Raw genomic sequence first — 15465 nt, 5'->3', positions numbered from 1 at the left:
AGATGTTTTATTAACGATTTAGCGATTTGTCTTTTTTGTGATTAGACATTACCTTGTTTTTTAGTTGAGGGTGGGTCCTTAATCAAAGGAAGTTTGCGACCCTTTGTACTTGGCAAAGATTCTCTAGTTTTATTCAGATTTTAAGAAAGTACTGTATTTTGATTTTAACAATGTACAGTACTTTGATGAGAGAAAACCTTTCATTCAAAGCTAACATACATTGGCCAACTACCCAAGTAGAAAGCGGATAATAGCAAAACATCTTTAAAATAAACAACAACAAATATTTTATATATATACACAGTTCTGTGCAAAAGTTTTAGGCAGGTGTGAAAAAATGCTGTAAAGTAAGAATGCTTTCAAAAATAGACATGTTAATAGATTATATTTATCAATTAACTAAATGCAGAGTGAACAGAAGAAAAATCTAAATCAAATCCATATTTGGTGTGACCACCCTTTGCCTTCAAAACAGCATCAATTCTTCTAGGTACACTTGCACAAAGTCAGGGATTTTTTAGGCTTATAATCAGGTGTATGATTAAACAATTATACCAAACAGGTGCTAATGATCATCAATTCAATATGTAGGTTGAAACACAATCATTAACTGAAATAGAAACAGCTGTGTAGGAGGAATAAAACTGGGTGAGGAACAGCCAAACTCAGCTAACAAGGTGAGGTTGCTGAAGACAGTTTACTGTCAAAAGTCATACACCATGGCAAGACTGAGCACAGCAACAAGACACAAGGTAGTTATACTGCATCAGCAAGGTCTCTCCCAGGCAGAAATTTCAAGGCAGATAGGGGTTTCCGATGTGCTTTCCAAGCTCTTATGAAGAAGCACAAAGAAATGGGCAATGTTGAGCACTGTAGATGCAGTGGTTGGCCAAGGAAACTTACTGCAGCAGACGAAAGACGCATCATACTTACTTCCCTTCGCAATCGGAAGATGTCCAGCAATGTCATCAGCTCAGAATTGGCATAAAACAGTGGGACCTTGGTACACCCATCTACTGTCCGGAGAATTCTGGTCAGAAGTGGCCTTCATGGAAGACTTGCGGCCAAAAAGCCATACCTCCCACGTGGAAACAAGGCCAAGTGACTCAACTATGCACGAAAACACAGGAACTGGGGTGCAGAAAAATGGCAGCAGGTGCTCTGGACTGATGAGTCAAAATTTGAAATTTTGGCTGTAGCAGAAGGCAGTTTGTTCGCCGAAGGGCTGGAGAGCGGTACACGAATGAGTGTCTGCAGGCAACAGTGAAGCATGGTGGAGGTTCCTTGCAAGTTTGGGGCTGCATTTCTGCAAATGGAGTTGGGGATTTGGTCAGAATTAATGGTCTCCTCAATGTTGAGAAGTACAGGCAGATACTTATCCATCATGCAATACCATCAGGAAGGCATCTGATTGCCCCCAAATTTATCCTGCAGCATGACAAAGACCCCAAACATACAGCGAAAGTCATTAAGAACTATCTTCAGCGTAAAGAAGAACAAGGAGTCCTGGAAGTGATGGTATGGCCCCCACAGAGCCCTGATCTCAACATCATCGAGTCTGTCTGGGATTACATGAAGAGAGAGAAGCAACTGAGGCTGCCTAAATCCACAGAAGAACTGTGGTTAGTTCTCCAAGATGTTTGGGCCAACCTACCTGCCGAGTTCCTTCAAAAACTGTGTGCAAGTGTACCTAGAAGAACTGATGCTGTTTTGAAGGCAAAGGGTGGTCACACCAAATATTGATTTGATGTAGATTTTTCTTCTGTTCACTCACTTTTCATTTTGTTAATTGATAAATATAATCTATTAACAACAATTGAATCAGAAAATCCTTTTAAAACAAACACTGTTTTGTTGATGCAGTGTAAGCACACGATTTTACGTTTAATTTACAGCAGTGTCATGTGATAAGCAGTTTTGAAATTGACAACAAAGGAATCAGTAAGGCCACAGGAATCTAGTACAAATGGCTGGGTTCACTAAATGGGCTCTTGCTGAACAAAACAGACTAAGAAACATGCATTGCACCGCTGTGTTAGTTGAGAAGCGAATGTAGCCAGTGCAATGCATGATTTATAATCACTACATAGTTAAACACAAAACACAGCTCTACCATGCAAGGGGCACACATGTGGAAACAAATTTTGTATTATTTATGCTGGTCAGGTAACCTACACTTTAAAAGTGCACACCTAGTACAGCTGGCAATTGGAGAAGACTGAATTATGAATGATGGATGACACAGCTGATCCATTTTCATGGCTTTTAGGCTAAACCAAAAAGTCACAGTAGACGATAACCTGATTTGGACTGAGTGCTGGAATGAAGTAACATGCAAGGCTACTTTGGCAATTCTACAAAGTTCTGGCACTGGCCTGCTACTGGCAAACCAACATCTTTTTCATACATTAATCTGTAACATTTTGTCCTTGATAGAGCACAAATGCTCTTGGATGTGTATGGCTTGCATTCAGAGATTCCTTACGGTTTTTACGTTTTTTTTTTTTTTTTTATCTGAACAAAGACATGCTGCATTTTGCTAGATTGAGCTGCATCTCTTGAACATTTCTTAGACGTACTCTCAAAAGCCCCATTCACACTGGTACTCCTGGCTAATCGGGTCACAATCCTGCATAGTGTGAAACCACATACCTGAGTCGGACCCGGGTTTAGCGAGACAAAATGCTTGACGGCCATTCGTGAGCCGCTGCAATAACAAACAGCCACGCCTGTGTTAATGTTTCACTTCCGCAAGGAATGTTTCAGTTTATTCTAATTTGGCTATATTTTTGTTGATTGAGACACTGCATGAGTCAGATTGCAGCAGGGATGTAGAAACATTTGCTGTAATTAAAAATGTGGTCTACTGTTCAATCCAGAGAAGCTTAGCTGGAAACGTCTGTAACAAGCTGCTTCCAGGGCATTGATACACGCATTGTGTACTTGTGTCTGTCATCCAGGTCAACCCTGCTTTATCAACAGCAGTGTGAAATCATGTACTTGACCCGTATGACACCAGGTCCTGCCCGGGTAGGTTCTGACCCAGGTAGATAATGCCAGTGTGAAAGGGGCTTAAGAAGGGAGTATTTTTATAATTCTGTGTTATGGGTTAAGGCTATGTAACCTTTTCAAGGAAATGCCTGCCTCTCATGTGTCCACATAAAGCCACTGAAAACAAGATTCTAATATTTTTGAATCTAGAAAAATCAGTGCATTTAAATACAGATTTATTTATTAGTATTTAAGTTTGCAGGCCCAACTCTTAAAAGCAAATGGGATGCTTCTCTGCAGAAATTCGAGGGGTTTAGGGCTGCGTGACAGCAATGAAGAGGCATCAGCAGCTGTCTGTGGGCTGCCTTAATAGGAGCAATCAGCTGTAAATGCCAGCTGGTGAAATATCAGAAGTGTCATGGTTGCTGCCTGGGGGAAGTCAGAGGCTCCACAGTGGGTGAGGGGGAGGGGGTTCAGGATTGACGCTGCTTAACTTGAAGGTGTTTGCCAGCAGTTTTAGACAAGGGAATGTTTCCCCTTGGATTACTGAGAAGTCATTCAGGAGTGCTTGTTTTAAATGTATTCTAAGTAAGGAGGATATTATTGATAACATTTAATTATCAATAACGTTTGGTCACAGCAGAGCTATACCTTGCAAAGATAAAGATCCTACACAAATTAAAAAATTGTCTCAAATAAACCGTAGAACACTCAGCATATACAAGTGTGTTATACAGACTTATAGCATAAATTTAGGAGTAAAAATAATATGCTCAGAATAAAACATATAGTTTAACAGAACTAACTTGCACTTTATATTTGGAGTCTGAGCTCCCCCCTCACCTGCTTCAGCACAGCTGGACTGAGTCACTGGAAGATAAGGCAGATAGGCCCGCTTTGTCCTGCCATGGAGACTTCAGCCATCATTCAGGGTATTGTGCACAATATTCATTAGGTGTTTTCCTCTTGCACCCCATTTTCAGATCAAACTAGTAACTGTCACCATATACCTGTAGCAACAGCTTACCTACACAGTAACCCGCTATTTGCAAAGTAGGTACTTTGAATGTAGCTGGCAAATGAAAGTGCTCAGTCGGTGCAGGTCTTGACGATTGACAGTCATTTAAACGAATGAGAGCATTCTAGCGCTGCTTCAGTCAACGAGATCTGTCAGAACAGGGTGCAATGACTGACGGTGAAACTAAAGTGCTAACGGACCACTGAGATGACTGACAGCGACCCCAAGCCATTCAAAGTGGAATGGAGACAGGCAGTAAGTATAAAAACTACACAAACTAGAGATGATTATTTTTGGTAAGAAAATAAAAAATAACGAGTGGTTTTACCAATGTTTATTCTATATAATTTTATTTCAGTCAAACTTTTGACTGATTAAAATTCGACATTTAACGAACTTTAGAAAGTAGAAAGCCTAAATATATACCATGTAAAATCCTTTCCTGTGAAAAGGGATTTTGTTTGTGGATCCATCCTCATAGCTTCCTCTAAGCCTATTTATTTGTGGCATTGGGGGACTGTCACAAGGATGGCCTTGAGCAGAAACACAGAGTGAATATGGGGTGAAGCTGAGTCGCAATGGCTGACGGTGACACAAACAGACTTTTAACAAACACAGACAATAGGGCATAAGGGCCAAAACAAATAGACAAGCAAACAAACACGGGACGAACCAAAACAAGTATCGTGCTGAACTGTTCCAGCATGAATAGCAATTGTTTTCTGTTTTTTTTCTTTCTCTCCTATCTCTCTTTCACATCCTTTTACCCTGAATACCCAGCTCTGTGTGTGCGTGAAAATTATTAGTGCGTTACTAATTAATCATTCACTTGAATCCCAGCACATGATTGTGCAATCCTGTGCTCACATACTATTGCATACTTTTTCTGCATGTGAAGTGATTGTGCCATCCCTGTGCTGAAATACAACTATATATTTTAAATCACCTGTGCTACATAGCCCTGTTAAATCCTGTGCACCAACATTAACACACCACACGCAGGTTAAAACACAAAATACGCACTAGGGCGGGGCACTCCACCGCAGGGACACACACAATTAATGAAAAGGGTGTAAACATGGCTCTGGTTATTATGGAGTGATGCAGGACAGCCCACTAACAGGACTGTGTAGTGATTTGCAGTACAAGGGGTCTTTGTCCGCTTTTATCAGATGCCGCATTTTTAACAAGTTTCATGCCAGAAAAGCACAGCAGGCATTCTGAAAATAGTGCTTCCCCTGTTATGAAACTGTGCCACTGCTTTTCTGCAAATAGTAAATAGAAGTGCTCTATGTTTTAAAAGGGCTCTGTAAGAGTGACATAAACTAAAACTGTATGCTTGCAATAAAGAATCACTTGTTTTTGTTTCTTTTCATTTGCTGCGGTAACAATATAATCGGCAGTATGCTTTCCTTAAACCAGATTTGTATTCTGCATTGAAAATTATACTACATTTTTAGTTATATGAGAGAAACTGCAACAAGAAACTGTTGAGTTTAATTTGTCACACCTGAACTTATATTAGGCAGACTACAAAGAGAAAAAGCTTGCTGCAAAACTGAGCTCCAACTGCTTTACTGTAAGCATTCGTTTTTTATTCTCAATAAACCTAGTTTGAATCTTGTCTCTGTAAAAAGTAACATGGGTATTATTTGTGTTGTAGCACCCCTATAGGATGGCAGCTGCTGTTTTTGTTTACTTAACCATAAGACAAGTGCTTGCCAGTGACACTGATACTGGCACCAAATGCATGAATACTAACCCCCTGCCCCTACAAATATCAAAACAGTTATTGGATTCATACAAAACCACAACAGAAGCCACATCAGACGCTGAACATTTCCTCTACCTGTGCACTTAACCACACACGTGTTATCATTGGTGCCTTTAATTAAAAGGAATGGTGTTTCCCTTTCAGTTCCAGCACAGGAAAGACAAGTCTAACTGTAGTGGTATAAGACTGTGGTATAAAGGTTACTTTCCTGAGTTACAGAGAAATTTCCATTCATGTTGATCAAATGTTTGCTAACTTGGTTGAATTAGGAAGTATGTCACGAGAGAGCAATATCCTGCTACAGTAGCTGGGTGATTTTCAGTACCCTGCATTCTTGTTTACCCTCGTGCCTCAGAAAATGCACTCTTTTTTTTGTTGTTCATTGGCTGTTAAGCTTTTTCTCTGAACCTAGTCCTTCTTTAAGGGTAAGTGTATGAACCCAAATCTGTTAAGTAGCAGCAGGGGCCAAATGTACAGTAATAGTTGGTGTTAGTTTACCAGTAGATTAGGTACTTTCTGCTTGACTGCACAGTGGGAGTGGTTTACGCAATTGTTGTTCCCAGCCACATGTCCCCTTTCTTTTAGCTTTTTAAATCTTTGGTTTTTACAGTTGAATAAATATCTCTCCATCCCTAGTGGAAGTCTTCTATTTTATGCTTGTGCCTAAAAACAATTGTTTGTGTTTCTCCAGTTACCGGCCCTACAGACTGTACCTACACGTCAGACCCAGGGTTTTCACCCCCTTCCAGCCCGAACTTCTTGATGAAGGGAGGCTCCATCAACTGGTCCTTTCCAGAGAAGATTAAATCTCCCAGAACTGTTAGGAAACTATCAATGAAAATGAAGAAATTGCCAGAGCTCAGCAGGAAGCTGAGTGTGAAAGGGACCTCCAATAGCAGCCACCCTGAGCCCCGACCAGCCTCTCTCAAAAGCAACGGGAGCAGCAGCGGGACAGATGCCACTCAGGGTCCATCACTGTTTCAACGGAGCAGCACGGCAGCCAGCAGGAATGTCATCTCTCGCTACCACCTGGATAGTAGTGTATCTACCCAGCACAGCTACAACAAAAAGAATGACACAGGAGGCTCCAAGTCGGCCAGTAAGGGGGGCTACCTGAGTGATGGTGACTCCCCGGAACTGGTGACCAAATCGTGCAAGCACAAATCCGAAAGCAAATCTAGTAAAAGCAAAGAGCCCCCTACTAACAGTCACAAAGTCCATGTCACAGAAATTGACATTGATGCCTTCCGGCACTATAGCTTTGCCAACAAGCCTAAATGCTTGCAGTATATATCTGGACTCGTGAGCGTGCACTTCTACGGAGCAGAGGACCTGAAGTCCCCAAGAATCGACTCCAAAGAAGTTTACTGTGCCATTCAGGTGGACTCGGTCAACAAAGCCCGGACTGCTTTGTTGACTTGCAAGACTACTTTTTTGGACATGGACCACACATTTAACATTGAACTAGAGAATGCCCAGCACTTGAAGCTGGTGGTCTTTAGCTGGGAGTCTACGCCAAGGAGGAACAGGGTCTGCTGCCATGGGACAGTAGTGCTTCCCACGCTCTTCAGGGTCACCAAGACCCACCAGCTGGCTGTGAAACTGGAGCCCAGGGGCAAGATCTACGTGAGGCTGAACCTGATGGAGCAGTGGCAGAACTCCCTGGACAGCTTCGGCAGGGAGCGGGAGCCCGCGGTGTTTGGTGTGGAGGCCTGGAAGCTGGTGGAGAAGGAGAATGCCGGGATCATGGTGCCCCTGCTGATTAAAAAGTGCATCACGGAGATCGAGAATCGAGGCTGTCAGGTAAGCTTTTTCCAGCAGCTGTGCTCAAGGAGAAAACTGGGTTTTATTCTTAGCTATCCCAGAGAAAAAACGAGATCTTGGGTGTCTCCTGTTTGTTTGTGAAGCCTTCTCACCATACCTTTTTAATGTAATGCTCAAGATTAATTCAGATGTGAAGTTGCATCATTACTTGTCATAATACAGGACATGGGCCTTGAATTGATTATATATATATATATATATATATATATATATATATATATATATATATATATATATATATATATATTAGATAGATGCTCGTACGCAGTTGTCACTTTAAATTTGAAGGTCCAGACCTTCCACTACCGGATTTGACTCGAAGATATGACTTTCAGGTGTCTGTCAATGCTAAGATGCCAAAACGTCAAGCTCTATATTTAAAATAATTCCACATTCACAGTGTTAATGGAATGCTGTTTCAACTAACAAATGTAATCTAACAGCTACCAATCCAAACAGAATGCAAACATTTGAACTTATTCCTGCTGTATTTTTTAGCTTGCTGCCCTGGCCAGGCTATACTGTATGCCGGGACCCCCTATGCCTCAGGTACATTGTTGCCTTTATGAAGTGCCCCTCTTACTGTACTTTATCCTTCTGTGCGCTGTTTGCTAAGACTTAGTTCGCCAGTCATCTCAAAGATTGACAGAACAGCTTTCCTGACAGTTTTCTTGGTCAGACTGATTTTTAGTAGCCTTTAAAATGCTTGCTTCCCTATAGTATTGTTAAACAAGTTGTACTTTAATATGATTTACACACAGCAGTGTCCAGTGTCCATAATCTGATTTATGATGATTTAAAAAATCTGTTTTTAGTCTGGCACATACATTCATGTACAGTAAGACACTGAATGGCACAGCATGTCATAAAAAACTGGATATCAAGCAAAAGAGGTGGCACTTGAATGGAACCGTGTCTCATTGTTCCAGTCCCAGTTGGTTTCTTCACCTCACTGTCTACAGTAGCTGTTTACCCTGCCTGCCTTCCCCTTGTTAATGCCTTTTAGCAATGTGACCTTGGGTAGAACGTGGACAATCCAGTCTGCAACTGTGACACCGAGGTGTAGTGTGAGCTACAGTACACTATCCACTTATCTAGGTGTTCTCTGACTCTTTTCTGTGACATTTCTCTTTTAGTACTTAGACTCTCTATGAAATAACCAGCAGTTCTTGTACAGGTGAAAGTCACGTTATCTAGTGGAAATTACACACCTAAAAAATGACTTTGGAAGCTAACTTTCTTTTTTTAAAGATCTCCTCTTTCCTGCCTTATGTATTGTTCCTACCAGGTAGAAGACTAGTATTACGAAAAATAAATGTAGTTCTAAAATGTAGTCTGGAAACTCTGTACACATTTATGATGGATATTTTTGTTAAAAGACAAAAAATAAGTGCTAGGCAGAGTATGTATCCATACCAACTATAAAACTTTATTTTTCATTCAAGAACCACATGCTGATCTACAATGAGCTATGTTGTGGTATTGACTGTGTGTCATGGTACAAACGGTGCATACAGTACTTCTATTCCGTTACGATACATCATGAATAGAACGCATGCTGTTTGTTAAACTCCTGCTAATGAGAAAGTCTGTGTTGCTGGAGTCACTTTGCCACCAGCATGAGACTCCAGCCCTCACTTATCCTAATTAGAATCAGGATGCTGGTAATTAAACTTTCTGGCCGGTTTGCATGTGCTGTCCTTAACTCTGTTGCCATGGGCTGTATTTAGTCTGTAAAGTACATTTATCAACCACAAGCTGAGGGCCAAACCTTTAATCCTGCCTGCTGTCTGTGTTAATTAGAAATATATGGAACCTGAAATTGAAAACAAATTTGAGTGCTGCAGACACAGGATATTATTAAACCAGTATGAGGTCTGTCTTGCAGTACAAAGCTTGCAGGTCCCAGATTCCTTACTCTTGTGTCAAACATTAATCCCCACAACTGCCTTAGGCAATTATGTTGGTTCATGTCTGAAAACCAGGATTTGACAGATATGTAATATAGTGTGTCCTGCGTATCCATCAGTCTTTTATTTCAAGGTTGTAACTATAATGTCCCTTCATTAAGTGCATGTTCCTGGATTTTATCCAAATATCTCTTGGCTTTCTGATTTCCAGTTTGCTCAGCATGTACATGTTTTAGGTACATCTCTCGCATTGTTAATGCTTCACAATTTTGTATTGCCATTTATAAATTACAATTGTTTTAAATGCATTGGAATATACAGTAGTAAAATACAGGTGTTTGCTTGTTAAACCTTCAACTTGCGTGACTGCTTTATGGGGGCAGTTTGTCAGCAGTCCATCATTTCCATGTTAATATTGAAAAACCCTCCGGTCAGTGATTTAGACTATCAAGGTAGTGTGCGGACAGGATTTCCTGTTTTTCACTGGAGCATTGCACATCGATATCTGTTTTTTCCAATACGAAACACCCGGCTGAAACACATCCTCCAGCCCATAGGACTTCTGACAGCTATACAGCTTCAGCAACTAGGATTTCTGTCAGCACAGGAAATCTTTCTTTTAAGTAAACGCTGGAATCGCCAATTGCTTCCTGTGGATGGTACACATTGCCATAAAACAGATGGATTGTGCAGCTGTGGATCACGTAACAGAAGAGAGATAGCTGTTAGTGAGACTGTCTATGCCTTGGCTGGCTGCTTTACTTGTCAGGGTTGTGCATAGTTCAGCAGATTTTTGACAGGTCCCATTGCATCACTTGCAGCTGAGTGTTAGATGGGTGTTATCAGTGTGAACTCAGTGATAATGCCTAGCTGAAAGTAAACAGTGCATTAAAAGTGCAGTTAGCTCAGGTCTCAGGTGCAGTTGAACTGGCCCATTTAGAAATATTTATTGGAACTCAAGGTCTGGTTAAGGTCTGCTGAAATACACACACATGGGCCCATGAATCATAGTTCCGGATCTTCAAGATAGAGATCTGTTTTAAGATCCTAAGAAAATGTGTGTTATACAGTGGTTCTCAAAAGTATTCACCCCCTTGGACTTTTCCAGATTTTATTGTGTTACAACATGGAATCAAAATGGATTTAATTAAGCGTTTTTGCCACTGATCAACACAAAAAAGTCCATAATGTCAAAGTGAAAAATAAAATCTACAAATTTTTCTAAATTAATTACAAATACAAAACAGAAAATAATTGATTGCATAAGTATTCACCCCCTTGAGTCAATATTTGGTAGAGGCACCTTTGGCAGCAATTACAGCCATGAGTCTATTTGGATAAGTCTCTACCAGCTTTGCACATCTGGACACTGCAGTTTTTGCCCATTGTTTGCAAAATTGCTCAAGCTCCGTCAAGTTGGATGGGGACCTTTGGTGAACAACAATTTTCAACTCTTTCCACATATTCTCAATTGGATTGAGGTCTGGGCTTTGACTGGGCCACTCCAGGACATTGACCTTTTTGTTTTTAAGCCACTCAAGTGTGGCTTTGGCTGTATGTTTGGGGTCATTGTCCTGCTGGAAGATAAATCTTCTCCCAAGTCCCAGGTCTCTTGCAGACTTCAGCAGGTTTTCCTCCAGGATTTCGCTGCATCCATTTTGCCCTCTATCTTCATGAGCTTTCCAGGCCCTGATGCAGATAATCATACCCATAGCATGATGCTGCCATCACCATGCTTCATGATAGGGATGGTTTTCTCAGGGTGATGTGCGGTGTTAGGCTTGCGTCAAACATAGCGCTTAGCGTTGAGGCCAAAAAGCTCTTATTATGGTCTCATCATACTATAGAATCGTCTTCCACTTGATCTCAGAGTCTCCCACATGCCTTCTGGCAAACTCTAGCCTAGATTTGAAGTGAGTTTTTTTCAACAATGGCTTTCTTTTTGCCACTCTCCCATAAAGGCCAGTTTTGTGAAGGACCCGGGCTATTGTTGCCGTATGCAGTGTCTCCCAGCTCAGCAATGGAAGACTGTAACTCCTTTAGAGTTGCCATAGGCCTCTTGATGGCCTCCCTGACTAGTGCCCTTCTTGCCTGGATACTCAGTTTTTGAGGATGGCCTGTTCTAGACAGAATCACACTTTTGCCATATTCTCTCCATTTCTTAATAATGGACTTTGCTGTGCTCCGGGGCATATTCAATGCCTTGGAAATGTTCTTACATCCTACCCCTGATTGGTGCTTTTGAAGAACCTTATTCCAGATTTGCTTTGAATGTTCCATTGTCTTCATGATGTAGTTTTTGTTAGGAAATCTATTAACCAACTGAGGGACCTCCCAGAGACAGGTGTATTTAACCTGAAATCATGTGAAACACCTTAATTGCACACAGGTGGACTCCATTCAACTAATTATGTGATTTCTAAAGACAATTGGTTGCACCAGAGCTTATTTAGGTGTGTCATAGCAAAAGGGGTGAATACTTATGCAATCAATTATTTTCTATTTTATATTTGTAATTAATTTAGGACAATTTGTAGATTTTATTTTTCACCTTGACATTATGGAATTTTTTTGTGTTGATCAGTGGCAAAACCTCCTAATTAAATCCATTTTGATTCCATGTTGTAACACAATAAAATGTGAAAAAGACCAAGGGGGGTGAATACTTTTGAGAACCACTGTATGTATTGTAAATACATGTGGCGTTCCCATCTGAAGTAGGATTTGTGTAAAAATTTAGGACTATCTTCCCTGAACATAAATCTAAATCATATACTGTTTAATAAAAGAGTATGAGTCACAGAAAATGAAACATAAAACATAAAATATACAGTATTTTGCAAAGGCAAAGCCCCCAGGGAATAAAACAGTTGTAGTCATACAAAGTTCCAGGAGCAGTTACATTGTAGGTCAGTGTATTGAATGTTTTTTTCAAAGTTATGATTCAGAATAGGGTCCATAGTTTCACAAAGAATGTCTGCTGGTTCCCTTACAATGTGACCCTAACAGTGGGTACCCTAGACTGTAGTAGTTCTTTTTAACTTGTAATCCAGGAAACATTCACTCTTTCATAATAGGTGAATTCATTTCCAATATGGTTTACTTCATTAAGCGAAGCATACCTTCCATTTAGTACATTTGCACTTCCTTTGCCCTTTGTTTTCCTTAAATGGCCAAGCTATTTCAAGTCTACTGTGATCCTATCGCAGTCCAGAAAACATTGCTTCCATGCGGTCTGCCATTTGATGGATTCTATAAACTCGTGCTCTATAAAGGTGTTACTGGCCACAGCCGTATGGTGTACAGTGTAGAAGAAGGCCTCTTGTCCTCAAGTGCACCTTTGAAAACAAGACATTGAACAGATATCATCCCAAGATAAACAAAGGCCCTTCTTGATTGCAGAGTTTCCTGTTGGTGTAATAAGTGATGTGCGCTTTGAGAACTTGGCGTGACTAGTGTAGGGCAATACAGTAAACAAATCAGCATTGTTTTATTTTAATGTTCTGGTAAATCGTATGCCCCCTTCAAGTCAGGGTTTTTTTCAAGGGGAACAGGCATGCACAGAGAAAGGTATTTCTGAAAAATAAACCGGCCTTGCTTTCACAATCTTTTCCAGAATTTGCTCAAAGTATTCTGCCAAATAATGTATTTTTTATTGTGAGTAAAAAAGTAAGTGCAAGCAGCCCAGGAATTAGAAAACAGAATCTCATCAACCCTCTAGGATGCCCTGGAGCCCAAGTGGCCTCCTCAGTCTTGGGCCAGATAAAACTACACTGGGCCTTTTTGCTACACTTAATTTTGCTTAAATGTTTAACTGTTGCCAAAATATGCATACCAAATATTTCAGTAAAGTATAATGTGAACAGCGTAAGGCTAATATTATTTTTAATATATGTCATTGACAAGAGTTTCATGGCATTGGGCCAGGGGAGTAATACAAATTAGAAGCGCAATGTACAGTATATCAACATCACAGTAGGCCTAGTGTTGTTTTCTGTGTAAAGTAACTGTGCAAAGTGTTGTTTGTATTGTGACCATATTTTTACATGCAATACTGTACCTGAGAAATTATTGTCTTTACATCTAATGGTTTACATTATTTAATTGTATACAGTATATAACCAAACTCATTCATGCCTTTGTATTAGAAAGCATATTCAGTGTATATAATAGAGCCAAGCCTGCCAGAAATGCTATAGGTCCCCCAGGCTGGGATACTGTAGCACTGATAAGTTAGGTAGAAAGCTGAGAATAAGTAGGTCAATCACTGGAGCTTTTTCATGAAGGTGAAGGGGCCGATTGCTTTCACTAGTTGTGAAGCACAGATGTGAAATGACTTGCATCTCTGTGTCTCTCTTGGGCTTTGTTGGCAGGTTGTTGGATTGTATCGCCTCTGTGGTTCAACAGCAGTGAAGAAAGAGCTCCGTGAGGCCTTCGAGAGGGACAGTAAGGCCGTGGAGCTCTCTGAAAACCAGTATCCCGACATCAATGTCATCACAGGTATGGCAAGGCTTCCTTTGGACTCCCGGGCTTTTTGTCAAACCTTTCCACAAAGACAATTGGGTGTAAACCAGACCCAAAATCAGTTACAATTATTGGTAGCATTGAAAGTTGACACACTAAGTATTATTGCTTGTTGATGATAGTCTACTAAGTCGCTTAGACCAAAGCCTTCATCAGTGTACTTATCAGATGACTGATGAAGGCTCTAGCCCAAAACATTTGTCTGCTTGTTTTACCGAATGTCTTTTGAGTGTTTTCAACACATACTTTATCAGTGTGTTAGCTCTAAATAAATAAATAAATAAATAAATAAATAATGTAATTTAGAAATTTTTTAAGAAAAAATGCCCTTTTCATTGTTTCAGCTAATCAAGAAACTGAAAAAGCTTTAATAATTTAACAAGGAATCAAGCAAAATTATGTTGCTGCAAAATCACCTGTCGTCTGTCAATGTCTGATATTCCTACATTTCCATAACTGTATTGCGTGGCAGCCTTTTGTACAAGCAGTTGTTCTGTAAGGTCCTCTCTGTGTGAGTTGACTCACTTTGCTATTTGTGTTTAATCCTCTTCGTCCCAAGTACCGAGAGCTAGTGGAACTCATTGTTTGTATCGGCTATAAATAAGTGTACCATTGTATCGTGGTAGCCTAACCCAACCTTTGTAATTTATAAATGATTGCAACGGACTGGCAAACCAACACATAGTTAAAGCTATAAATAAGTGTACCATTGTATCGTGGTAGCCTAACCCAACCTTTGTAATTTATGAATGATTGCAACGAACTGGCAAACCAACACATAGTTAAAGCTATTCTCAAATATAAAAGTAGTTCAAAAAGTAGTAGTTCAAAATAACCACAGGGACTGTCCTTCTAGCACACTATTCTGACTTTTTACAAGTGCAAGTGATTGCACAGGTCAGGTGCTCAGCTGTTCATTTTCTACCCCTGCTTTGCTGTTTGACTGCAAATGTATCACACTTTTAAATCATGTAAGGCATTCCAGTTGGGTTCTAAAATTAGAAACCAAGAGCATCCAGAGGAACACAAGACTGTTGAATAGTTGTGATTTCCCAGACAGATAGGAAGACCTGTATTTAACATGATGAATCCTGACCTGAAAAAAACGAAGACTGGCAACGATGGGCCATGTTGCCGGCCCGCTTGTTGGTTTTGGGAAGAGGCCCACTGTGATGATCTTGTGTCATGTCTGCTTTAATCTGAATGAATTCACATGTCAGAGTAAAGCATACATTTAACAATTGAGTGGGCTGGAAAAATGTGCAAGCTTGCTATTTAATATTTGTAGGGCAAGTTGCTTGTAGCAAGGGAGGGGGCGGTGACAGGGATGCAGCAGTACTCTGGCAGGCAGAATAGAACAGCTAAAAGCAGGGAAAATAACTATAGCATGTTGCATGGCTAATTTAATAGTGGAAGGAGCCAAA

General features: G+C 40.4%; 1 protein-coding gene across 3 annotated transcripts in view; it reads left to right on the top strand.

Annotated features, from left to right (window-relative positions):
• Window positions 1–15465, top strand: part of LOC121326916 (rho GTPase-activating protein SYDE2-like) — a 45006-nt gene that overhangs the window by 14640 nt on the left and 14901 nt on the right. For all 3 annotated transcript variants that reach the window (XM_041270567.1, XM_041270565.1, XM_041270566.1), the window contains exons 3-4: window positions 6475–7586; window positions 13891–14017. In XM_041270567.1, coding sequence (XP_041126501.1) covers window positions 6475–7586; window positions 13891–14017 — 1239 coding nt within the window. The remainder of the gene's footprint in view (window positions 1–6474; window positions 7587–13890; window positions 14018–15465) is intronic.

This window comes from Polyodon spathula, chromosome 14 (assembly GCF_017654505.1).
Source record: "Polyodon spathula isolate WHYD16114869_AA chromosome 14, ASM1765450v1, whole genome shotgun sequence".
Lineage (NCBI taxonomy): Eukaryota > Metazoa > Chordata > Actinopteri > Acipenseriformes > Polyodontidae > Polyodon > Polyodon spathula.
Note: the sequence above shows the minus strand (reverse complement) of the source record. Positions and strands in the feature narration are given on the sequence as shown.